The sequence below is a fragment of the Diabrotica virgifera genome, chromosome 8 (assembly GCF_917563875.1).
Source record: "Diabrotica virgifera virgifera chromosome 8, PGI_DIABVI_V3a".
In the NCBI taxonomy this organism is placed as follows: Eukaryota; Metazoa; Arthropoda; class Insecta; order Coleoptera; family Chrysomelidae; genus Diabrotica; species Diabrotica virgifera.
This window is the reverse complement of record NC_065450.1, coordinates 48,810,161-48,838,152: the sequence shown is the minus strand read 5'-3', so window position 1 is coordinate 48,838,152 and position 27,992 is coordinate 48,810,161. Positions and strand designations below refer to the sequence as shown.

At 34.7% G+C, this 27,992-nt stretch overlaps 1 protein-coding gene across 1 annotated transcript; it reads left to right on the top strand.

Annotated features, from left to right (window-relative positions):
• The first annotated feature begins 4,394 nt into the window (after nt 1–4,394).
• On the top strand, nt 4,395–26,147 carry LOC126889972 (zinc finger protein 239-like). Its single transcript, XM_050658758.1, has 2 exons — nt 4,395–5,032; nt 24,854–26,147. The coding sequence occupies exons 1-2, from the start codon at nt 4,789–4,791 to the stop codon at nt 25,627–25,629; spliced, it is 1,020 nt and encodes a 339-aa protein (XP_050514715.1). The 5' UTR covers nt 4,395–4,788; the 3' UTR covers nt 25,630–26,147.
• Nucleotides 26,148–27,992: the final 1,845 nt, after the last annotated feature.

Below are 27,992 nucleotides of genomic sequence, written 5' to 3'. Positions count from 1 at the left end.
AAAATAATCATAACATATTAGAACATACCTAAAATATACAAAAATGATACATTTCACACACAAATATAATATCACAAAAAATTGTAACGTGATAGTATGAAAAAATAGAGGATACGGCAACGGTGTTACATGTGACGGTCGGACCGAGTCGGATCCAATGCCAATATCTACACAGACATATTAGGGTGCTTTAATATCCAAGATGTCCAACTGGCCAAGGTTGTGAGGTCGTTTTCAAAATTAAAATTAATCTAGAATTATATATTAGGAATTCAATGGGACAAGACCGATTTAGCAGCTTAGCACACTTTCTATAAAAAATGAACGGGCCAAGAGGATCAACCTAGACAACGTCATTAAAGAGTTTGCCGCGATGAAAGTAAGAAGGAAGGAATTTCAATGGGGAAACCGTAGTAACTCTAATGTCAATAGATAATGTAATTTTATTGTAAATTTATTATGTTGAAATGTAATCACGGTTTCTATTTGTTAAAATAAAAGAAGCTACATCTTCGATTTTTGCGTCTAATTATTCCTCATAATGTAAGTTTATTATGTTAAAATGTAATCACGGTTTCTATTTGTTAAAATATAAGAAGCTACATCTTCGATTTTTGTATCTAATTATTCCTCATTTTATACTTTAATAATTTAAGAACACTTCTAAACATACTGAATAAAGCTTCAACATGTAATAACTGTAATAGAGTGTTAAATTACGTTTCACTTTGTGTCTCAAGATATTTCAAATTAATTAAATTGAAATTGTAAAATAAAATTACAATAATAGAAATCTTTTGATAATAACATTTGTAAAAAGGCACATTGCCTTTTACATTTTTCGGCTACACTGTAGGTTTGTATATCGCTTTATACTTCCTAAAGGCAATATGTGTGCTCCAAGTATGCAGTTTTCTTACTTTTAACATAAAGTTCCCTATCCTGTAAGCCCGCTCTTCTAAGTACTTCCTCATTTCTGACTCTGTCCGTCCATGATATCCTAAGCATTCGACGCAGGCATTGGAACTGGCCTTTAGCCTCCATGCTTCCATTTCGTACAAGATCACGGGCCAAACGTAACAGTTTAGCATCATTGTATCGGAGATTGAAATCCAACTTGCTGTCGCAAATAAGTGTGTTGTAGTGCCTTCTGGTCCAAATTAATTAAATAATAAAATAAATACGTCTTTAATACATTATACTTTATTCGACGGTTAACGGACAGATATGTAAATAATAATAATGATTCATAACGTCTCGAGCTACTACATACTAAGTTAATACCTATCTATCTATATCACAATGCTGATTTCTTGGTATATAAATATACCTGACTAAGTTATAACATAATATGAGTTCAAGTTCACTAAACATTTCGCACCCTCGGTGCAAGACTGCAGTAAGTCAAAATAAGTATAAGTTTCGAGATAAAGACCATTTTGTTTATTTTCGTGCTAATATCGGTGAAATAAGACACAAGTTTTCAGCCTATATTACATTAACCAAAAATAGAAATTTAAATAAAATAATATGAATGCAAAAAAAATTAGGAATTTCAAAGTTACAACACTTTTGCACGGAAAAAATTGTTAATCACTACAAATTTAGTATTAGAATTTCAAAGTTACAACAGTTTTGCTCGGAGAAAATTGTAAAAAGTGTAGAGACATTTACTTTTACAGTAAAACCTGTGTTACCGGCCACCTGTACTAACGGCCAGTTTAAAAATTCCCCAAAACCAATTACGTACATCTAGACTACAAAAACTGGCAATACCAGCCACCTTTCTATATCGGCCAATAGTTCTTTCATTTTTAGTGGCCGTTGCTGACAGGTCTTACCGTAGTTGTTGTCCTCTTCTCGTACATCATCTTGTGCCAAAATATTTTTATAAAAACTATGGTGGGCTTCTGGTATCATACCCGAATGGCATAAGTATACCAAATCTTTTTTTTTTTGGTGATTTGAATTTTTGGCTGTTCTTTGGCAAGTTTTCTGAGAATAGATATTTTTGACCTCTCAGTGTTGTCAATACGCAAGTTTTAAGATAACTGCTTTTCCTTTCATGAGAAAAAATACTTTTTGGTCGTAAATAATTCTTAATTTATGTGGTTTTAATCCAATCTAACAAATAAATGGTCAAACGACATCGCACACATCTTATGGAAAATAAATATAATATCACACAAAAGACATAAAATTTACATTAATAGATTGGTCTCAAAAATCTTTGTTTATTGTCTCAGCCGTTAATGGATTACGTAGACGCGCTGTATATTAAAATTAAACACCACAGATATAGATATTAAAATAACAAATATCTTACTTTTTTCATTGCTTGTTTTCGAATCCGTTGCAATGTTCCGTGCAAAACTGTTGTAACTCTGTTACATTAGAGTTACAACAGTTTTGCACGGAACCTATGTTCAAAAACGCAAAATAGTTAAACTGTTGTTGTTATGTAATATTTAGCCCATTAAGCATTTGAAAGTTACTAAAGTTTTACAGGGGATAGATAATATGCATGTTTTCAATCGAATTCCATGATTACTTCATTTTCATAAAAATTTGAGTTACTGCAGTCTTGCACTGAGGGTGCGATTTGATCTAACTATAAACTAATATTGTTTTTTATCGTTTCTATTCAATGCCTTAAAGGTTAATAACATCCTATTAGAATTAAACTTAAAATATGTTTTATACAGAGGGTTCATATTTATACTACATTGCGATCAGTCAGAAATTTACGAAGTCTCAAAAAGCATTTCTGGCTTGTTCTACACAGCTCTTTATTTTATTCTCAGAGTCCCAACCCTCGTTCATCAGACAACCCAAGTATTTAAATTGCCTGACTTGTTCGATTTCTTCTCCAGAGACATATATGTTTGCGTTGGGGTAATTATTTCTACTTATAATCATTGTTTTTGTCTTCTTGATATTTATTTTCAAACCCCGAGCTTCACATGCAAAAGTTAGATCATTTAAATGACATTGAAGATCTGCGATGTTATCTGCCACTATCGCTGTGTCAGACCGACAAATAGACCCACAAAGGAGCCTTAATTGTCAAAGTGAAAATAAGGGGTTAAAATATTTAATTCATGAATATACACTCGGGTGCAAAAAAAAAATCGATCCACTGAAAATTTGCTCATTTTTAATGTCTCGAATTTCCTAAACCTCTTGACCGGTTAAAGCTTTTTTTACCATATTATAGCCTTATTCATTAACAATATCGTTGTAATAATATTGTTGCTAGACAGGTAAACTCTCATTGTATACCGGGTGTACGAATCAAACTGTGTTTTTTTTTTCAAAGTTCGCATCACCCTGTGGACTATTCTAGCATTTATAAAATACTGAAATTAAAACCCAACTATAGCCTCTGGTTTTCTTAACATCCTGTTTTTAGATTCATTCGCTTATGTTGGATAATAAAAAATTTAGGTACTTTAACAACTGGCCATGTTCGTCATCAGTACAAGGTGTTTCGAAATAAGTGCGACAAACTTTAAGGGGTAATTTTACATGAGAAAATAATGGCAGTTTGCTTTATAATCATATGTCCGCAAACGCTTCGTTTCCAAGATGCGGGATGCTCAATTTTTTTTACAAATGCGTGCATGCGGGTAATATGATCAGTCATGATACCCCTTTGCGCGCTAATGATGAATACAATTAAATTCTTAATTGTATGTCAAAAAATGTGCAATAACTATATACGTCTTAAAACCCACCAAATTTGATTTGCATACCTCAACTAGTTTTAAAGCAATAAATAAATCATCAGTTTGTAAAAAAATTAAACATCCCTTATCTCGGAAACGAAGCGTTTGCGGACTTATGATTATAAAGCAAACTGTCATTATTTTCATGTGTAAAATTACCCCTTATTAAAGTTTGCCGCACTTATTTCGAAACACACTTGTACTGATGACGAACATGGCCAGTTGTTAAAGTACCTAACTTTTTTATTATCCAACATAAGCGAATGAATCTAAAAACAAAATGTTAAGAAAACCTGAGGCTATAATTGGTTTTTAATTTCAGTATTTTATAAACGCTAGAATAGTCCACATAGAGTGGTGCGAACTTTGAGAAAAAACACAGTTTGATTCGTACACCCGGTATACAATGACAGTTTATCTGTCTAGCAACAATATTATTACAGCGATATTGTTATAATAAAAAAGGCTATAACATGGTAAAAAAATCACTTAAGTCGGACAACAGGTTTAGGAAATTCGAGACATGACCAAATTTTCAGTGGATCGATTTTTTTGTACCCGAGCGTATTAGGACTATAAAATTCCCCCTAAAAGGAAAAAGTAAATCTGGCAACAACGCGGTTTAGTGCTGTAATCTCTCCCGTAGCCCGTAGTTACGCCACTGTCGTCATGAGTCATAATGAATTTTTAGAACAATATGAGTCATAATGAATTTTCCTATTTATTTTCGAGCAGTATATTAAAAATTATGTTGAGCATTAAACGCTGTCATTCATTTGCCCATTTGCGCGCGGCATGTAAATATGGGACGCGCAGCGCGCTCACAAAAATAGGACATTTTGGACTTTGGACATGTCTCCATGCCCTGTCTCGTTGTGTTCGTGACTCGTCGACTCGTGGACATTTAAAAAATGAACATAAACAAAAAACAAACAAATGAGCCGCCATTTGAGATTTGATTTAAATTTAGTGGACAACAAAGCACAAATCAATTCACTATAGGTATTATAAACGTAAAATAGATGATTTGTGGTCCAAAGCAGAGTATATAAAATCAAATATGGAAATAAAACAAGAAGCTAGCGAGACAACTTGTGAAATAAAAGTGGATGAGACTGAGACGTGTGTTGGTCCTTTGGATGCCTTCAAGATTGAAATAAAGGAAGAGCCTAAGAGGGAAACTGCTTACGAGGAATTTGCTTATTTAGACTCCAATGAATTTCTAGTAAAATCTGAAGTAGAACAAGATGAACATAAATTTACCCCCTTTGAAAAAAAGCAAACAACAAATAAAGAAAGTGAAAGTAAGTATGTATAATAGTCCCTTTTAAGATATTTTAGTAAACCGTATCTTAAACCTCTTACAAAATCATTTGTATTTGAGTAGGGTTGGCAGGGGTTGGCTTCTCTAATTGTGTTTCTCCATAAGTTTTTATTTGGATCATATCAATATTAATCCCCTTTACTAACATGTTCTACCTAAGTGTCCCAATCCAGGTGTTCTTTGGTCTTCCTCTCCCAATCCTTCCAGGAACCTGTAGTTCAAAAATTCTTCGTATTGGGTGACTGACGTCTCGATGTTGAACGTGACTATACCATCTTATCCTATGCTCTCTTATTTTGGCATCAATTGGTGCCACCCCTAGACTTCCCCTAATTGCTCATTCCTAATCTTATCCTTCCTTGTCACTCCACTCATCCATCTAAGCATTCTCATTTCCGCCACACATGCATTCATTGTTCTTCTTTCTTTTTAACTGCATAACATTCAGGTTTGTAAATCATAGCTGGCCTTATGACTGTTTACTCTTGAGCAAAATTCATATTTTTTGACATACCTAGTATACTGGTGATAAAATTTGATAACTGATGATTGCATCTTAGGTTTTAGACTTTGCAAAGCAGTTTATGAAGAATAACTTTTTTTCATAAAATTGATAATAAAAAGTTTTCCATATGTATATAATAAAAATAAAAACATTTATTGCCCTAATAATATTTATAATAAATTCAGTTGATATTGTATTTCTTCGCCGATGTTCTGTTTCTGCATAATCTCCTTTGAACTGCTTCAATTGTGGATCCCTGAATCTTCATTCCTTAGTCGTCTTCTTCTGTAGGTACTTTTTGTGGCATCATACCTACTTTCCTTACTGGTTTTGCAGCCACCTGGCTATTATCTGAACATATGGCCAATCAGTCAATATTTCTCTCTGCACCTACATCCTCTGTATGCGATTTTTTGTAAGAATGTCTCTTGTCTTATAAGTCTTCTTGTGGCCTGGTGGGAGAAGTATGTTGTCCTGTTCTAGGCCACCTCCCTCATTGGTGTGTACTGGAGCTTTCTCAGATGGTTGCATTTGAAACTCTGTCCTTGTTGACCCATCAATCAGCAAGGTAACATGACGTCTCTGTAGCTTCCAATATCTTCCAGTTGCTTCCTTCTGTGAAACTAGATACTATAACTGCATAAAACATCACAGCCCTAACATAGGCCTGGTATAACTGGATCTTATTGACCTTTGTCAAGGGGAGGTTCTAAAAATATAAGGTTGTATTAGTGTTTTTACTAATGCAGCTTTTACCTTAGTTTACTTTGTATCCAGCTGAAGTTAATCTTTCTGTCTAGAGTCTAGATGGACTCCTAAGTACTTGATGGATGTTTCTGAGTGGATTACGTTTCCTCTCAGCTAAAATTCTACAGCTGATAAATTACGTTGCTGCAGAAAGATGATAAACTACGTCTTCTTGGCTTGATTTTGATTTTCCATTTATCTGTAAATTCCAAAATCCTCTCTAAGTGGTCTTCTAGTATACGGACAATTCTTCTGTCATCTTTTCCTGCTGTCTAGATGGCTGTATCGTCTGCATACAAGGCTGTACATACTTGTTCTTATATCAGCTGTTAAATCTGAAACAAAAATGTTATATAAAATGGGCGATAAACTGCTGCCCTGAGACATCCCTTCCTGGACATCTTTCGGCAAGCTGAAACTTGAAAAATTGTATTAGTTAAATATGTATCACAAATATTAACCAAATAATGATGTAACCTAGCTATTTCCATCTTGAAGTTAAGACCTTTCTTCCAGACCTTGTCGTAGGCATGTTTCCATGTAGTTTAGCATGAACAGAAAGGAAAAAATGTATCCTCATTTTTAATCTAGGAGGAGTAATTCAAATTTATTTATTTATTTATTAACGGGATAAACCCAATACATACAAAATACAATAAAGCAGAGCTTTTGTCATAATAATGAAAATATAAAATTTAGATACATGTAAAACTACAACTATAAAACACAAACATAAAAAATAAAAAAGAATATAAATTATTTGTAAATGATGAAAACAACTGAATTAACTATAACAGTTAAATCTATTTAATTTTTTAAATTCAAAATTCAAGACGCCCGAGTTCTTGTTTAATAGAGGAAACTGAAGAACCAAACAGATCTATTACATGACTAAACTTGTTTCCATACAGGGCCAATCTACTAATTGGTGCATATTGACCATAATTTGTAGCATGTCGTTGTTCCCTGAATATTTGTGGATTTCGTGTCAATCTAGCAGGTATATTAAAGTATACAAGACTTATCAATTCTTCGGAGTTAATAACACCAGAGATAATTTTGCGAAGACAACAAATATCCAACATGACTCTTCTGCGTTCAAGAGTTTGTAAATTTAATCTCTTTAATATATTATCATAAGTATAATTTCTAACTGTTAAACCCATCTTAAAAGCTGCGAAACGTAAAAATTTGTTTTGAACCTTTTCAATATTTAGGATTTGATATGCATAACTAGGTGACCAGATAATAGAACCATATTCAATAATTGATCTCACGATACTGCAATATAAGATTTTTATTGTGTGAATTGACAAATCTTTTGATGAACGCAATACAAAACCCAACATCTTAAATGCTTTCGAAACAGTATGGTCAATGTGAGAGTAAAATGTTAATTTACAATCAAATATTATACCCAAATCCTGAATTTCGTTCACACGTGTGACAGGAGTATTATTAATAAAATATTGATGGTGAATAGGCGAATGGGATCTAGCAAAAGTTATTAAAAAGCATTTATTAATATTAAGTTCCATATCATTTCTACCACACCACTCATAAAAATCATTTACTTGTGACTGAAGCTGAAAAATGTTATCCTCATTATTGACAGTCTTATATATTTTAACATCATCAGCAAACATTAAAAAGTTAACTTCCTTAAAAATAGAGTGAACATCATTCAAGAACAGATTAAATAGAAGGGGGCCACAGTGGGAACCTTGCGGTACTCCAGATGTAGCTGTAAAAGCATTAGAAAGAAAACATCCTATTTTTACACTTAAACTTCGATTAGTCAGGTAACTTTGCATCCAATCAAAGAGACTTCCAGAAACACCGTATGCTGTAAGTTTTGCAAGTAAGATATTATGATTGACCTTATCGAATGCTTTAGAAAAATCAGTATAGATGGAATCTACTTGTAATTTGTTCTCCAAAGCAATAACAATGTCATTCTGATAAAGAAGTAAATTAGTTACTGTAGATTTACCCTGTACAAAACCGTGTTGTTCATTCACCAGAATACTGCCGAATTCACAAGTAAGCTGCTTAGTAACTAAATAATCTAATAATTTTGGAATTGCTGATATAGTACAAACTGCTCTGTAGTTTTCCACATTTGACTTTGAACCAGATTTAAATATAGGTTTTACGTAACTTCGTTTCCAGCAATCAGGGAAAACCCCTTCTTGCAAAGATTTATTAAAGAGTGTACACAATGGCTTAGATATAGTACAAACACATTGTTTTAATAGATAGTTAGGAATGCCATCAGGGCCAAAATTTAGTTTAGGAGCCAAATTGTGAATACTCTCAAAAATAGTATTTATGTTAAAAGAGCATGAACTCATGTTACCAGCATTTTCAAATTGATATTGTGGGGGGGTAGTACTATGGTCAGTGAACACTGTAGAAAAAAATTTGGCAAATAAATTCACAGCTTCCTCCCCAGAACTACTTTGATCATCTCCTAAATATAAATGGCAAGGTACATCATAATTTTTTTTGCGACTGTTTATATATTTCCAAAAAGCGCCTGGGTCATTATTAATTCTAAATTCAGAATCTCTAACATATAAATTATAACAATCTTTACTCAGTGTACTACATTCAGATCGTAAGTTATGAAAAATAATAAAATCATCATAATTGTTGAACATCTTATACTTTTTATGATATTTTTTCTTTTCTATTATTAGTCGTTTTAACTCCGGGCTAAACCAAATTGGAAATGTACTTGTCTTACATACTTTTTTAGGAACATAAGAATTTATTGCATGATTGACAATATCGTAAAATTTAGACACAGCGTCTTCAATATTCAAAGCCTTTAGTGAATCCCAATCTATTTCCGACAAGAAAAAGTTCATACCAATATAATCACCGTTTTTAAAATCATAATATGACTCTGCGTACTTTAAAGGATCACTGTTATTTATTATATTAACATCAAATGTTACACCATTGTGGTTAAGGGAGTTAGGAAAAATTAAATCAGCAGCATTTACAACACTCAACTCGTTACAATTAGAAAAGATTAAGTCTAAAATTACATTTCTACTATTGGACACAAAATTATTTTGAAAAAGGTTGTAAAAACTATAGCAATTGACCATATGTAAAGCTGGTGAATTTGGTGGATAGTTCAATAAACTAACTCCTAAATTATCGTTTGTCCACGTAACATTCGGAAGATTAAAGTCACCGGAAATAAAAACCTTAGAGTAGTTATTGTTCATTAATATAAAATCAAGGACATTACAATGATCTTCGTATATTTCATGATCAGACCGTGGCGGTATGTACACAGAGCCAAAAATAACTTTCTCTGTTCCAATATTAACTAGTACAAAAATTTGTTCAACTTTAGTATGAGGTATAGATAGAGCAAAACTGTTAAACTTTTTCTTAACGGCTATAAGGACACCGCCACCTCTTCCCTTATCTTTAAAATGATCAAAATTATCACGATCTGCTCGAAAGATATTATAATCAGAATCCAAGCCCAATTCTGAATCAGAATAGCTATTTGTCAACCATGTTTCAACAAGTATAATAACATCATAACTCGAACATAATACACTTAGACTAAAATCTATCAACTTCGTACGCATGCCTCCCACATTATGAAAATAAACAGATAGCTTTGAATGATTTAAATTAGATTTATCCCTACAGATTAGTTTTTTTCTTTAATAGGTAAAATTTTAGGAATTCCATGTACATACTTGATAGTCAGATTTGTTTCACCAGCACTTTTTTTTATTTCCAGTTCCTTCCTAAGTTCATTTAAATAATTTCGCTGACTGATAGTAAGATCGGAGCTAACTCTAATGTTTGAAGGTAATTGACTTCGGTTTTTTAGTACACGAAGAACACTAGCAGAACTGTCCAGAATTGCTTTAATTGGTCGAGGCCTATTTCCTTGCTTTCCAACACGAAACAACTTTTTTATGGATACTTCAGTAAAACCTGAAAGTAATTCTTCAACTGTTTTTAAATCTTCGGCAGATTCGTGAACATTGAACAACATAAGGTTATTTTCACGTTTACGACGTTCACTATATTCACTTATAAACGATTCATAATGATTACCAGTGTCAGTTGATTTCACATGATCAGCATTTGAAACAGTTAATTTGGAACTTTGAGTTACTTTATCAGCTTCGTAAATCTCCATTCTTAGTATCCTTTGCTCTAAAGTTGTGATTTACTGCTCTATAATGCTTGTTTGTAATTGGTCCAACCGCAGGCAAGTTTACTCCATGAAATTATGAAATTTTGACACTATTGACATTTAATATTCATAGGTTAATTAAGTTATATCCGCGATTTTTGTGCTTTCTGAGTTATTCCTTTAATTTTTAGATTGTTAGCCTGCATTTATATAAGAAAACTGTTGTTTTTAGAACTCTTTAGTGACATTTTATTGTTATTAGTCGTATGAGTTATCGGATACTGATTAATGGATTACCGTGGAAAGCCAACATGGTTAACCAAAAAGATGATGAATCTGGTGATTTTTATGACATTATTTGGTGTGAATCTGTCTTTTGAGTTTATTCCTCCTAGTTTAAATATTTTCTCTAATTTATATGTAATTATTGGAGCTCTAGATAGATAGATTTAGAGAGGTAGCTTTCTGGCCTATTCTACTGCGACCTTTTCAGATCTATTGTGGTCCTCTAGTCCTAGATAACATTCTCTAGCCTGTCCCTTTTTAAAAAGTCTAATAGCTTCGAGACTGAACCTTCCATGTAGCTATTTGCCGTTGGATTTTGTTCTCCTAATGAAAATAACCGCACATTTGCCAGACTGTCACAGTGGCATAAAATGTGCTCTGCTGTTTCTTCTTCCAGGTGACAGAATCTGCACAGGTCATCATCTGCCAATTTCATCAGCTTTAAGTGCCTATTCAGCTTACAGTGCCCTGTTAGCAGACCTACTATGGCTTTGACTGTTTTCTTGTCTTTGCTTATTAGGTCTGCCGTAAATTTTGGCGAATGTTCTGTAATGAACTGTTTCACCTGTCTTTCTCCTGGTGAATTCCTCCACCATTCCAAAGATTTGTGAGTTACCCACTTTCTTGTAGCCGTTCTTGTAACTGCCTTTGCAACGCCCCAAAAGGGTTCCGGTCCAACGAATGGCATTGATGAGCCTTGTTTGGCCATTTCATCTGCTTTTTCATTGCCCTTATGACCCTCGTGCCCCGGTACCCAGGCTACCGTAACCTTGCTACAATCTCCTAGTTTATTTAGGGCACTCACACAATCTCATACTAGCTTAGAATTTACCTCTACAGAATCGAGTGCCTTAAGCGCTGCCTGACTATCTGTGAAGATGGCAACTGAACGGAACGTTCTTTTCTGCCTTTCTATTTTTTCCACGCAGCGATGGATTGCCGTTATTTCCGCCTGGAAAACTGTGACATCCTTTAATAGACTAACCGGGAACTGAATTCCTTGATTTGTCCCTACTATGCCGGCTCCCACACCTTCCGATGTTTATGAGCCAACAGTGTACCAGGTAGCAACAGCCTGTATGGGTACACCTTCCTTCCAGTCTTCCCTGCCTGGTATTTTAATTTTGAACTTATTGTCAAAGCTATATCTCGTTGCTGTTGCATCAATAGATTGCCCTATCACAATATCGGCTTTTAGCTCCTCGATTAGCTTTCTATTGTCAGCACCATGCACCTGGCTTATATGTGGCTGACCATGGATTAATCTGTGCATCACTGATCTGGCTTCGCCCTGCACAAAGATATGAAGTGGTGGTAGATTCAGCAGAACTTCCAGCGCTGCTGTAGGAGTGGTTTTTATGGCCCCTGTAATATACAGGCATGATAGCCTTTGTGTATTACCTAGCTGCCTTATTGCTCCCACTTTGCTGCGTCTTTGTCCACCACTTCACCAAGCCGTAGGTTATCATGGGTCTAATAACTCTTGTGTATATAACCATAGAGTCATTTTGGGGTTAAGTCCCCAATTCTTATCACACATTCTTCTTCATCTGCCCAAGGACATAGTAGCTTTTTGTGTGGTTTTTAGGATGACTATTCCATGTAAGCCTATGATCAAAATAAACCCCAAGGTATTTTTTTTCTTTGGCAAATGAAATCTCTTTTCCTCCCAGCACTGGTGGTTTGGTGAAGTTGACGATTTGTGTTTTCTGAGAATTGACTATCAGTCTCTATTGTTTACACCAGTCAACTATATTTAGGGCTGCTTGCATTCCTCCAGACACCACCTGGGCAAACCTGCCCCTGACAACGATTGCTATATCGTCAGCGTATCCTAGACAGTAAAAGTCTTCCGTGGACAGATTCTTGAGATCATCTACCAAGGTTGCCCAAAGTAGAGGTGAAAGAACTCCTCCCTGTGGACAGCCTCCACCTACTCTTGCTTTGATGGTTGCTTTACCCAGAGTGGATATTACTATCCTATTCTCCAGGGATGCCCTTATCCATCTGCAAATTACCGCAGGTGCGCCTCGTCTACTCATAGCCCCTATCAAAGAGCTGGTAGTAACATTATTAAATGCCCCTTTAACATCTAAAAAGTGGCCATTGCTATCTCTTTGTCCTCCACTGTTGAGATAAGCCTATTTAGATCATCCAATGCAGTCCGTAAATTTACCAAGTTGGTATGCATATTGACGTTTGCTTACAGGATTATCTTTTAGCACTTCATCCCTGATGTATCTATCCAGAAGCCTTTCTAGCGTTTTTAATAGAAAAGAGGATAGGCTTATTGGTCTATATGACTTTGGTGTTAAGTCTGATACTTTACCTACCTTAGGCAAGTATATAACTTTAACCTTTTGCCATATTTTCGGTATGACTCCCATGCTAAACAGGCTTTGAGGAGCTTGCATAGGTGTGGTATCAATACCTCTAATCCCATATGCAACAGTATCGGATATATGCCATCTGTCCTAGGAGACTTATATGGCCGAAATTTATTTATAGCCCATCTAATTCTGTTCGGTCTTGTGATTGCTGTGGCTATTTCCCAATCTATAGCTCTCGGCCTAGTCAGCCTTTGGTCTATGTTGGTTCGCCTATCTGCATCCTTCAGAATTGTTGAGCCCGGAAAGTGCTCTGTAAAAACTAGCTCTATAGAAACTACACTTACTATTTTGGCTATTAGGCCCGCTTGCTCATTCGGAGTTCAACTCAAGTTCAGCGCCATAAACGAGTTAAAGGCATCAATGCATCTGATCCTACCGATTACAAAAAGATCAGTACACCCTTCGCCCTTCGTAAGAAATACCTCCCCAAATTATTATTGACCCTTCTCGGTAAGCCACTGTTTCGGTTATAGCGCATGGAGCAAACCTTTCATTTTGACGCCTATAGACACGTTGGCGTCCATCTGGATCTTTTAGGGCTATTCTGCTCTCATGTGAGAACAGTATATTCTTCCATTCCGTTATAGTCCAGTTAGCATATTCTCGCGCAAAATGAAGTCTAGCCCTACGGTGTTGTGGGAGCAGTTGTGGTGCGCGAGCTGGACGGAAAGCCCTCAAGTTTATTTCTGACAGTCTTCTCGTTTGTCACACTAACGTTTCTCACCTTAAGAAGAGACCTAAGAGCTTCAGGAGCGGTACAAAAGCGATTTCTCAATACTTTGGTGACAATTAAGCGGTCATCTCGAACTGAAGTGCATCGTTGTCGGCCTTGACCTGGCCTGCGGTTGTACGATCCTGTCTCCCGAAATCGTCTGATGGCATCTTGTACCGTAGTTCTGGGTACATCGAGTGTACGAGCGATATGACGTTGACTGTAACCAACATTAACTAAAGCCATTGCCCTAGCAGCATCAGTTGGTACGAGTGGCATTTTTAAAATCACAAACGATAAATAAGCACTAAAATTTCAACTTAAACAATATTCGCTCACAATGATATAAAATTACAGGGATTGTTCAAGATTTGTTAACACGGAAACAGATTTGCAACAATGTCGTACAACGACTATATGTCAAAAATCCTTCGATGACACAAATTTAGGAAACAAATTGTCACAGGTAATGTAAACAAAACAATAATAAAAGTGGTGGGGTTAATTTTGCTGGAGAGTTAAATTGTCTGTATTGATGAAAAACATGGCAAATTGTTAAGAGGATCGGTACGTTTTTTCGGCTGCAATGTTATTCAAATGGGGATTCATTTTTTTCGAATCCTGAGAAAACTAATAAATATTTTGAAAAAATTTAAACGCAGAATGAAAGATTACGTTATTAGCGAGTGCCGAAAGTCCCTGAGAACTTCTGTAATGTTTATTTTAATAAGTTACAGGGGTGAAAAACTAAGAGAAAATTTAGTGTTATTTTTAATTTCAAATATCTCATTCAAAATAAACTTTTTATTTATTATAAGGGACTTTCGGCCCTCGGTAATAATTTAGTCTTTCATTCTGCGTTTAGATTTTTCAAAAATATTTATTGGTTTTTTCAGGATTCGAAAAAAATTAACACAATGTCCGTGATAATATTTTCCAAATCTATCTTTGTCATACAACGCACTTAGTCGAATAGAATATTGTCAGACACTGACAATCAGTGACAATTTTAAATAATTATTTGACATGAATCGGGAATATTTTTTTATTTAGTTGTTGATTAAATAATATTGATATATAGTGTATTTGATAAATAATTGATTTAAGAGGTGAACTTTATAAAAGAACTTTGCAAAATCAGAATGAAAACACATATATGTGATAACAAAACAGCACAATACACCACCAAGATTAAAGTCGAAAGCTTACAGGACGACTCCACAAGATACCTATTCCAAAAAAGACTAACGGAAAAAAGCAGCAACATGTATATCACAGAAAGTGACGGAGTCGAAGAAAGCTGGGCAAAAATTAAGTCTAATATCTTAGCCTCAGCCAAGGAAGTTCTTGGTGAAAGAAACATTAATAAAAATAAATCGCTTTCAAGACGAAAAACTCCATGGTTTTGTACAGAAGTGAAGGAAAAATGTAAAAAGAAGAAAAAAGCTTACCTAAAATACATGTCAACTAAAACACAAGAGGCATACGATAATTATAAGACTATAAGAAACGAAACACATTCAGTAGTAAGAAGAATAAAAAATTATCACTGGGAACGTTTTTCGAAAGAAATGGAACATGATTTTTATGGTCTCCAAAAGGAAATATGGCGCTTTATAACAGGTCAAAGAACGGAGGTAAAGGAACTAATAGAACCAAAACACATAGAAAAGGATACATGGATTGACTACCTAAAAAAGCTCTATGCAGAGGAAGAACAAATGATGCTAGAACCGGAAACACCAGAAATTACCACAAATGAAGATGTTAATATAAGTGCGCAGGAAGTACGAAAAACACTCGAAAAGCTGAAGAACAGAAAAGCTGCAGGTAAGGATGGAATACCAAACGAATTACTGAAATATTGTGGAACAGCAATGACAGAACAATTAACAACATTAATTAACAAAATCATAAAACACAATAAAATACCGGAAGAGTGGAGAACGAGCGAACTAATTCTACTATTCAAAAAAGGAGATAAAAAGCAGCCAGAAAACTACAGAGGTATCAACTTGTTAAATACTACCCTAAAACTTACAACTAAAATCTTACAAGACGTAATGAATCAGAGGATAAATTTAGCAGATGAACAACAGGGTTTTCGTACTGGAAGATCGTGTACAGATGCAATATTCGTCATAAAGCAAATTACTGAGAAATCACTAGAGTATAATAGACCAGCATTTCTATGTCTGATTGACTTAAAGAAAGCATTTGACAGAGTAAGACTCAAAGATGTAATCCATCTTCTGTATAATAGAGAAGTCCCTCTAGATATCATAAAAACTATTGAGAACATCTACCAAAACAACAAAATGGAAGTCAGAATAGATGGACAACTTACAGAACCTATAGATATAGGCAGCGGAATAAGACAGGAGACTCATTGAGTCCTATGCTTTTCAATTTAATCATGGATGAAATCATCAAAAACGTCAACAAAGGAAGAGGTTATAGAATGGGAAACACAGAAGTAAAATTACTCTGCTACGCAGACGACGCAATATTAATAGCCCAAGATGAAGATAGTCTGCAAATATTAGTACACAGATTTAATATAAGAGCAAAAGAATTCAATATGACAATTTCATCTCAGAAAACCAAAACAATAGTAATCAGTAAAGAACCAATCAGATGCAAAATAGAAATTGATGGTATCAGTATTGAACAAGTAATGGAAGTAAAATACCTTGGAATTACATTGTCAAGTTACGGAGACCTAGACAAAGAAGTGAGAAATCAAGTACAAAAAGCAAATAGATTGGCAGGATGCCTTAATAACACTATATGGCGAAACCGACATATTAACACTGAGATGAAGTCAAGAATTTATAAAGCCAGTGTAAGACCAATAATGACATATGCATTAGAAACAAGACCCGATACAGCCACAACACAAAGACTACTGGAAACGGCAGAGATGAGAGTACTGAGAAGAATTACAGGAAATACACTGAGAGATCGAAAGAGGAGCGAAGATATTAGAAGACAATGTAACGTACAGTGTATAAACGAATGGACACTAAATAGAATAAGAGAATGGAACAACCACATAACCAGAATGGGGGAGACACGTGTGGTCAAAATAGCACGAGATAAATCACCAATCGTCAGAAGAAGTATCGGCCGACCGCGCAAAAGATGGAGTGACAACCTTCCGTAGAGGTATAAATCCGCCAATGAACAAGCAGAATTGCTTATAAAGAGGAAGAAAAAGAAGAAGAAGAACTTTATAAAAAGTTATTTAATGTGTATTATTTATGGAAGATAGAAACAGATAATACATCAAGATATATTCTGTGATCCAAGTATTTTGTTTTTAAAGATGTTCAAAATTGTAAGCGTTCCATAGTAACAATATATTATCAAAAAAAAAAAAGAATGTGTGTGTACTTTTTACGCACGTAAGAAGTTATACTTCTACTACATATTATGTGATTTTTAAGACAATACCAAAAATTTAAAAAATAAAAGAATAAAACGCACACAAACACATTGAAAAATGCCACAAAGAAAAAATGATTTCTGAACGATAATAATTGTTGGCAAAAATTTTAAATACGCATTTTCTGAAAAAAAAATTATATAACAAATATACTTACAATCATAAAATGCATAAAAAAATAAAAACTTGCATCGGGAATCGAACCCGTGAATTTCGCGGCGCTTTGATTCGTAATCGAAGCCTAGACTCGCTCGTCCAATTCCACATTATTTGTCACGTGGAAAAATAGGGTAACTGAACGTTTTACTGTTTGACAGTTGTTTTGAATATAATTAAATTATGTAGTTTAAATTTTGTGGAAGAAAATATTATAACAAAACAGTAAGAAAACAATATATTAGATGAAGATTGGTAGAACTTTTGTTGGTAATCAAATTAAGTATGTAAATCAAAGCATTACATACCTACTAGATAAATAAATCTACGCCAAAAAATCATAATTTAAAAATAAAAATCGGACCAAATTTGGGATTTCTCTCTAAAATCCCCATTCTTGAGAAAATAAATGTACAGTAGAGCGTCGATTATCCGAACGTCGATCAACCGAACGACCGCTAATTCGAACTATCGACTCCCGCGTCCCGCACTCGAATACCGAGCAAGCGTTAGTAATTGACGCTTAAAATATCTTCAATTTTCTTCAATATTGTATCCAAAAATAATTATGTTGTTGCAAAGACTGCACTTTTTTGTTTAGTTGCTAGTTGTCATTATCAAGATATAAATAAATATGTAGGTATATAAATATGGCTTTTATTCACTTGTTGATAAATATGTATGACTATAAATATGTATCAATATATTGTAGTTCGATTATCCGAACAAATCGGTTTTCCGAACACCTATGTCCCCCAATTAGTTCGGATAATCGACGCTCTACTGTATTTCAACCTAATCCAAATGTATAATTACAATATGATTCAGTGGCGGCCCGTGAGGTAGTGCCATACAGCCATGGCACTACCTTGCTAATTATCCATAAACATATTTTTTATCTTCAAAACTTTTTAATTCCTATTACTTTTTTTGTGTGTATTTCTTTTGATCTTCATAAATTATATAAAATATGGCAACTATGGGCGCAATACAATCCCTGCCGAAAGCGGAGAGTATTCAACAGGAGAATCTCCTTCGCGCCGAAGTCAGTACTGGCACGAGTAAAGAGAGAAAGATTTTACGAGCATTATATGTAAGTGACAGAGAAAGAGCTATATTGGACTATTAGTATACCTTAACATTAGAATCTCTGTGCCAGGCACGAGGGTATGAAGCCAGGTCTATTTATTTTGAATTTCTTTACGTGCTGGTTTGTCGCTTTTATTATGTATATTTTCTGTTAAAAAGTTTTTGTATTTATAATTAAACTTTTGGTGCATCATGATCGTGGGTATTTTGATAATATTTTGATTATTTCTTAAGTTTAATTTATTAATTGACAATAAAGATTAGTATTTTAAAAATTTTTTTGGTGGTTTTTCGCTAGAAAAAAAAAACTACAAATGTTATAAGTGGACACTATAAATGTGGAGCTTTCGAGTTAGCTTTAAGAGGTCACGACGAAAAAGAAAATTCAGAAAATAGAGGCATATTTAAGGAGCTGGTCAATTTTAGCGCCGAATTAGACAACGACTTAAAGTCTTATTAAAGTATTATTCAAAGTACCAGATCTTTCAAAGGTCTACCTTCTCCGGACATTTAGTTGCTTCTAATTTATTTATGTCGGAGAAGTTTTCTGCTTATAAGCATCAGTTCTCCGAATCATTTCTTAATGAACCATGAAGACAATTTTAATTTTTAAGCAAAACTCGGTTTAAAACTGAATTAGAAGTAGGTACTGTATTAGCGAGACGAATTAAGTACTACCTCTGGGGCTGTTTCGCTATCGGTTTTATTGTAGAGGGAAGGTTCAAAAAGCACATTTGAAGAAACTATTAAACTTTTAAGTATTTTAGTTACCATTCCTATATCAACATCTGAAGCAGAACGCTGTTTTTCGATGTTTACATGGAAACCTAGTGCTTTGGGTATGCTATCTGCAGAAAAGCATTTTGTAAATTGTATTGATAATTTTAATTATAAAGTCATTGAAAACTTTGCAACCAAAAAATAGAAGAATGAACTTCATATATCGTAAACTTTAAAAGTGACATTACAAAAATTTGTGCATGTGTGTGAATAATGAAATAGTATTATTTTTATAAATTGGTAAATAGAGACTAAATCGTAATAACAATTTTCAAGCACTATCAGCAGTAAATGCTGGTGGTAGGTTAAGAGGTTTTTATTATTAATTAATTTACGGAACTGTTTTGATCAATGTTGGACAATTGCTTGGCACCTCAGATCAATAAACTTAAGATATGTACATAAGATAAAAGTATCCGCGCATATTTTTTTTAGTTTTTGTTGGCAGTATACCTTTTTTTGACAATATCGTGAATCCGTCACTAAAAATTTTGGCGGCTGCCCGAGTTGTAGCACTACCTTCTTAAAGTGGTACGAGCCGCCACTGATATGATTATAATAAAAACTACTTACCAAATTAGAATGAGTTTTCCTTGTCAAAAATAGTCCAAAAGTCCAAAAATATAGGTATATGAAAACTATTTAAAAAGGCAGTATAACTATTAACTAACTTTTGTTTGTTGTTTCTTTTCACACAAATTTTAAAACACAACAACCATAAATAATCAATCTACAGCTGTGCCACAGCCGCCATATTGAATAATTTTTGACATATCATTTGAACATCCAATCAGAACAAAGTTATAATGCGCATGCGCCGGGATCATAGGTTTTAACATATAAAAATTCACCCTCATATCGCCGGTAAAGAAGTATAACTTCAAAAATCACTTTAACACTTTTCCTCTTTTCTCGATTGAGTATTAGTTTTTGTTGTAGGTACAAATAAATTATTACAATCACTGAATACATAGCTAGTGAAAAAATTATCACATTTATTAACTGAATTAATAATATGCAATTATACAAAAAATAACAGTTATCCAAGAACATTCAAAAGCCATCTCTTTAAGCTAGTTATGACATTGTCAAGTAGAATGACATTCTAGTTTTTGTTGCATTTTTGTTTACGTAACGTAACGCATCTCCGTATACGTAAACCAACTAACGTGCCGTAGAGGATGAATGTTAAAATAGGTAGTTTTTGTAACTGCCTTAACGTAACGTAAAGCAAATCGTAAAGTCATTTTTAAATTCCGTTGACATTAAAAAAATAAAACAATGTTCACACAATATACAATTAATATACAAATGTAAAAAAAGATAAATGAATGATGAAATTGTATGGTTTTAATTGCGTCTATTTAAATAAAAAATATTATTTTTTCTTAGGTTAAATTTTTTTTATTTTTGTTTATACTCACTTTTTAGTTGTAAATTATTGTACCTACATCAGAATTCCAGTATAATGTAAATAGCTTGGTAATATTTATTTGAAAATTTTATTGAAACTAGGTCATTTGTTTATCTAGTTATTAATTGTGGTGATCACTGTATTTCTTAAATTAATACAAGATTTGTTTGTTTTGCTTTATTAATAGACAACTTAAAAACAATAAAATTTTAAATCTATTATGAAGTTCCAATTTCCAATTACAAACACAGAATAATTTTACTCAAATAGACTAAACCAATAACCAATATAACCTTAAAATGTTTATAAACGGTAGTACGCTGATGAAATGTTCATTTGGTAGGTAATCGGGCAAAATCCTCGTGTGCATTCGGTGACTTTCGTCTCGATAGGGATGCGTTCTCACGTACGTATCAGAGCGTTACTTTAGGTAATACGTATCGAGATACGGGAGTTCAACTATTAATGCGCAAGCGTACATGTCAAAAAGATGCGTTACGTTTACGTATTTGTGTGCACAAAAACTCCCTAATATGGACATATCCATACCAGTGTGAATTTTACTACACGTAATTTGCCATGTAAAGACAGAAAAAATAGGGATAGTCGTAAAATATTTGCGAATTATGTACCCATAGCCTTAAACTACCTAACTTTTTTATTATCCAACATAAGCAGAATGTTGAGAAAACATAAGGCTATAGTTAGGTTTTCATTTCAATATTTTATAAATGCTAGAATATTCCACAGGGTGATGCAAACTTTAAGAAAAAAACACAGTTTGATTCGTACACCCGGTATACAATGAAAATTTACCTGTTTAGCAACCATATTATTATAACGATATTGTCAAGGAATAAGGTTATAACATATTAAAAACTCACTTAAATCAGACAACAGGTTTAGGAGATATGACATCAAAACTGACCCATTTTTAAGGTAGCCGGTTAATTTTGGCCCAGAGTGTATATTCGTTGATTAAACTGTTTGTCAAAGTCCTGGATTTTTAACACTGCGAACATTTGAAAACGGAACTGCGCATGTGTATCAGTCAGAAACCAGTTAGGGATTGTCTCCGCGAACAAAACTTATATCTGTTGTCTTTGTTGCCTAACTTTGGCTATTTATTTATTATACACTGGCGGGCAAATCATTTAGGTCACATTTAAATTTTGTGTTTTGAGGTAGTAATTTCGTTTACGGTTATATCGGTTTCTTAGTAGGCTCTGATATTGCTTTCCGAGAAACGATGTATCATTTGTTTTTATTATCTGCCAGTTCAGTCTCATACTGTCACCGTATTTACGACGTTTATGACTTATTCATGAAAAATCTGCATTCACTCTAGTGGAACCTTACAGTTAATTGCCAATTTTTTCAGCCGAAAAATGGCTACAGTCTCACGCGCTCACGATTACAACGGCGGCATCGTATAACACGATTAAATTTTGCCCGGACTCACCTGCATTGGAATAATGTAAATTGGAGCAACGTACTGATTTCAGCTGAGTCGCGATTTTGTCTCGATGGGTTACACGGATGTCGAGTATGGAGAAGATCCGGAGAAAGATATGCTACGGTTTTGATGAGCGACTTCCATTTGGCGTTGGGTCGGTTATGGCCTGGACAGGAATTACTTCACCAGCACGTGCAGAGTTAGTCTCCATACAAAATAGCTTCCTTGCGGTTCACATATACATTACAGAAGTTTTAGATGATCGTGTTACGCCTTTCATGACTATGGTTTGTTTTTAAACCCGGAGGAGTAATTCAAATTTACCGAGTCGTAATACCTGTTCGTAATTGGTCCAACCCCAGACAAGTTTACACCACTGTTTTTAATTTTGACACTAATGACATTTACGAGATTTTAACACTTCTGGCATTTTATAGGTTAATTAAGTTATATCAGCGATTTATTGTGTTTTCTGCGTTATTCCTTTAATTTTTATATAAAAAATAGTTGTTTTTAGAACTCTTTAGCGACGTATTCGTATAATATAAGATTTATGGATTACCGTCGAAGGCCGACATGATCAACCAAAAAAGATGCTGTATTTCTAGTGACTTTCTCGGGTGTGAATCTGTCTTTTTAGTTTACTCCTCTTGGTTAAAAAATAAACATTAGTATGGGCAAACATGGCAGTTTCATGTAAGATAATGCTAGACCCCATACTGCTCGAGTTGTCAAAGAATATTTTAATGAATTATGAATTAGGCGGTATGATTGGCCACCACTCAGTCCAAACATGAATCCTACCAAACATGTCTGGGATGAGTTGGGCCGAAGTATTCGAAGGCATACACCCGCTCCAAGAACTGCCCATGAGCTACGAGAATTGTTATTACTAGAATGGGATAACATCGACCAGAATCCAGAATGTGATTCGTAATTTCATTGAAAGTATAACTCGTCGTCTAGAAGCTGTCATTAATGCAAGAGGAAGAAACACACGCTATTAATGAAGATTTTTCCAATAATGTTTAGTTTTAATAATTTTTTTGTCAGTTTAACAATAAGTCGCACTTTGTTTTAACTCTAAAGTTGTTACTTCTAAATAAAACTCAAAAACCAAAATATTGCTATTAATTTAATATTGATTATTAAAGTTAGTTTACAAAATACAGTATTTTTATTTATCGTATGGCACTTGACACATTTACATATACCTATTTTATATAAGACAATACATAGGTTCACAAACGAACATCTAGCTTATTTACATAGCCTGTCGACTCTGGAGTGGCTATTAGGAAATCCTCTGACCTGCCATGATATGCTCTTGTGGGAGACTGTTCTGTGATGTGACAGATGGTTTGTGATTGTCCACAGTCACAGAGTGGGTATAGTTGTTTATCCCATTTGTGCATAATTTAACCACATATGCCGTGTTGGATTCTGATTAGGTTCAGCATAGTCCATGTGTTGAGTGGTAAGTCAAAACCTGGTGGTTTTTGTGTGATGCAGGGTAAGTTGCTATTTTGTTGTTCCATCTATTCTCGAGTCCATGTGGTCGTTAAATTGAACTCATTTTCCACAGCAACCTTTGCTGTTTTTATTGGCGGTCGTCTGGAGCGTAGACGGTTACCGTTGGTAGCATCTATATCTTGATGGATTGGCAGGCTCTCGTTATCTACTATCTTTCTGTACTCACTAGTGAGTGCGTGTATGCGTCGTAGTTTGGGTGGTGGAATGTGGCTCAGTACTGGGAGCCATTGCGTAGGGGTGGATTTGATAACTCCAGCAATCATTCTCATTGTATTATTCAGTTGGGCATCTACTTTGTATATATTATGTGGACTGTTAAGCCAGGCTGAAGAGCAGTATTCCGCAGTTGAGAAGACAAGGCCCAGGCAAGATGATCGCAAGGTGGAAGCCGATGCTCCCCATGTTGTGCCGCACAGCTTCTGGATGATGTTGTTTCTGGATTTAAGTTTTTCCGCTGTTTTTGTCAGATGTTCCTTGAAGGATAGGGTTCTGTCAAGAGTCACCCCAAGGTACTTTGGTGTTTTATTATAGGCGAGTGTGGTGTTTCCAAACTGAATGTTGAGCAAGCTTGTTATTTAGGTGGAAACTGGAAACCTCTGTTTTCGTAGCGTTTGGTTGGAGCCTCCATTTACGGAAATATTTTCCCACTATGTGTAAGTCCGCCGTGAGGATTTCTTCTGTTCCTTCAAATGACTTACACCATGTTGCAAGGCCCCAGTCATCGGCGTAACCAAACTTCCTTGATCTGGTTCCTGGTATATCAGCGATGTACAAGCTAAAGAGAAGAGGAGCCAGGACAGATCCCTGAGGCAGTCCATTCTTCACTTTTCTGGGGTGCTGATGTCAGTCCCCATGACCACTTGAATCGTTCTGTCGGCTAGCGTGCTGTTGATTATTCAAGCGGTGGATTTACAGGGGATTGTAAGGGGATTGTTTACAGGGGAGGAGCTTGTAAGTGCCAAAATACAGTGCCAATGGTTTACAACCGAAAATCTCAACAAAAGATGTGACCAATTTCAATGTGACCTAAATTTTTTGCCAGCCAATGTATTATATTCCCTTGTTTTCTGTTCCAGTAAAATGTTTATACTTGGTTTTTATTTTAGGTTGTTCCCAGGAAGAGAACAAAATGAAGATTATTGATCACATTGAAGGAAAAATATTAAATAAAAATATGGAAGTGGGAAGTGGACAGAGGCCTTACGAATGTGAAATTTGTTCCAAGCAGTATACTAACAAAAGTAATTTAAAAGCACATTTGATAGTGCACACGGGAGAAAAACCGTACAAGTGTGGAATTTGTTTTAAGAAATTTACTACATCAAGTAATTTGAAAAGACACTTGAGAGTGCACACTGGAGAAAAACCCTACAAGTGTAAAACTTGTTTAAAGCAGTTTACTACTCGAAGTATTTTGAAGACACATTTAAGAGTGCACACTGAAGAGAAACCTTACAAGTGTGAAATTTGTTTTAAGCAATTTACTACAGCAGGTGAATTGAAAGTACACTTGAGAGTGCACGCTGGAGAAAAACCGTACGAGTGTGAAACTTGTTTAAAGCAGTTTAGTGAAAGAGGTGATTTAAAAAAACATTTGAGAGTGCACACCGGAGAAAAACCGTACAAGTGTGAAACTTGTTTAAAACAGTTTACTACTGGAGGTAATTTGAAAACACATTTGAGACTGCACACTGAAGACAGACCTTACGAGTGTGAACTTTGTTTTAAGCAATTTGCTACAAGAGGTGAACTGAAAGTACATTTGAGAGTGCACACTGGAGAAAAACCGTACAAGTGTGGAACTTGTTTAAAACAGTTTAGCACTTCAAGTTATTTGAAAAAACATTTAAGATTGCACAGTCGCGAAATAGAAATCAATTAGAATGCTCAGTCTGCTTGACGCTTAGACAAGATTGTAATGATATGCCTTCAACACGACATCGACAGCAGAGAACGAGAACCGTTGGCGCTCCAACATCCGTGCAACCCGTCACCCCACTCATTTCCACTTCTCTGAAGCATTCGAGCATTCAGGAGACTATCGAACGGAGAATAATGAGTCTCGCAGCGACCAGCTCTAGGCTCCCTGACCAGCTAGTGGATTGAATTATTTGGCTTCGTGCTGCAATTCCTCTATGGAAAGACTAATTATCCACGACGTACCTGTCGTGGCAACTGTTAGGGGCTGTCCATTAATCACGTGAGGCTCGAAAGGGGGGGGGTGTGGGGTCCATAAAAAATCACAAAACATCACAAGGGGGAGGGGGTGTAGTAATACATCACGTGTATTTATTTTTTCTTCACACCTGTTCAAAAATCGAAGGCGGCATTGGTGTAACTGATAAAAAAAAATAATTTTTCATTCATAATATTCTACAATACAACAACACATTAATTTTCTTTCCTTTCTTCCAATTTTTTCCTTAAATAGTTTTATTAATATTGGATGTTAATGTTAAAAGCGACATGGGATACCTACTCTTCATGGTAAATTATCTTAAATTCTTAAGATAAGAAGTAACACTTGCGAAGTGTTTTGTTTCTTACCATGTGTTTCCACTAGGAATACTGACCCTGGACTTGGCAACACTGTAGTCAAAACGTAAACACATATTTTATTTGTCGTCTGCAATAAACTCAATTTCTGAGAGTTGTAACGGGGAATAAATTATTGGAAGTATCTAGTGAATAATATAAGACATTAAGTTAAGGACAGTGATAAGAAAAAACTTTAAAATCGGTGAAATAGCATCGGAATAATACCAAGGACCTATAAAAAGTAAGATCGCTACAATTGATAAGCTTGTCTAACATCAAAGCGTAGAAACGAAACCTTGACCGTTGAAATTGCGACGTTGCCGTTGTGAGTAGATTTTCGGGATAACCACAGAAAATAACAACGGATAATAAACAAACAAAATAAATACGGTAGACGCTGTCTTCTCTGCACTGTTGAGGTGGAGGACAGTGTTTGGCGCCGGAAAATGGAAAAATTAGAGAGTGATGACACACATCCAGAAGGAGGGTCAAAAATTGATCAATTAATAATAATGATGAGCCTCCTCACCGATGACATTAAGGAAATAAAAAGAAATCAAAAAGAAAGTAAGGAAACAATAGAAAAGCTCATTATGGAAAACAGAGAGCTGAGAAAAGAAAATGCAGAACTGAAAGAAGAAAATAAAGAGATCAAGGAGGGACTCAGAGAAATAACAAAAAACATGGAAGTTATGGAAAAACACCGACGAATAAACAACGTAGTTATAAGCGGCCTAACAATAGACACATATGAGCAAGCACGGTTAAAAGGAAAAATCAACAATTTCATCAAACACCACTTAGGAACAGAGGTGAAAATAAGAAATGCTCACAAGCTAGGCGAAAAAACATGTCTAATTGAATTAGAAAACCAAGAGGAAAAAAGAAAAATAATGGAAAAAAAGTACAAGCTAAAAGAAATTAAAGAGCACAAGGTATATATCAACGAAGATACAACCATAAAAGAACGAGATATACAGAAAACAATTAGAAACATTGCCCAGGACGAAAGAAATAAAGGAAATGAAGTCAAAATGGGAGTAAAAAAAATATGGGTAAATAACATCGAATGGAAGTGGAACGACAAAGAGGGCACAATGATCAAAACAGCATCAAAAAACTAACAAATAACTGTACCATAGGAATAACGTTGACGAAACAAGCACAGAAAAAGGATAGTGATAATACAAAAAAAGGAAACAAGAGGAAAAAAACAAAAACCGGACCAAAAAACAAGAAAACATGTCGAAAAGAATACTTACTTTTAGGAACATGGAATGTAAGAGGCACATATGGCGAAGGTAAACTTAAACATCTTGCGAGAGAAATCGAAAAGTTCCAATTTGACATAGTAGCCTTGCAGGAGACGAAACAGCTGGGAAATGATATATTAGAAATAGAAGATACATTGTTTTTTAACAGCGGTGGAAAGAATCGAATATTAGGCACAGGTTTTATGATAAGAAAAGAACTAAAAGAAGCAATAGTAGAGTTTAAACCGGTATCAGACCGCATATGTACTATCAGGATCAAAGGAAAATACCAAAAAATCACCCTCATAAATATTCACGCTCCATCCGAAGAAAAAGATAATGATGTTAAAGAATGTTTCTACAGTGAACTAAACAGAACAATCGAAAGTATACCCAGATATGATATGAAAATTATTTTAGGCGACGCTAATGCCAAAATAGGGAAGGAAGAAGT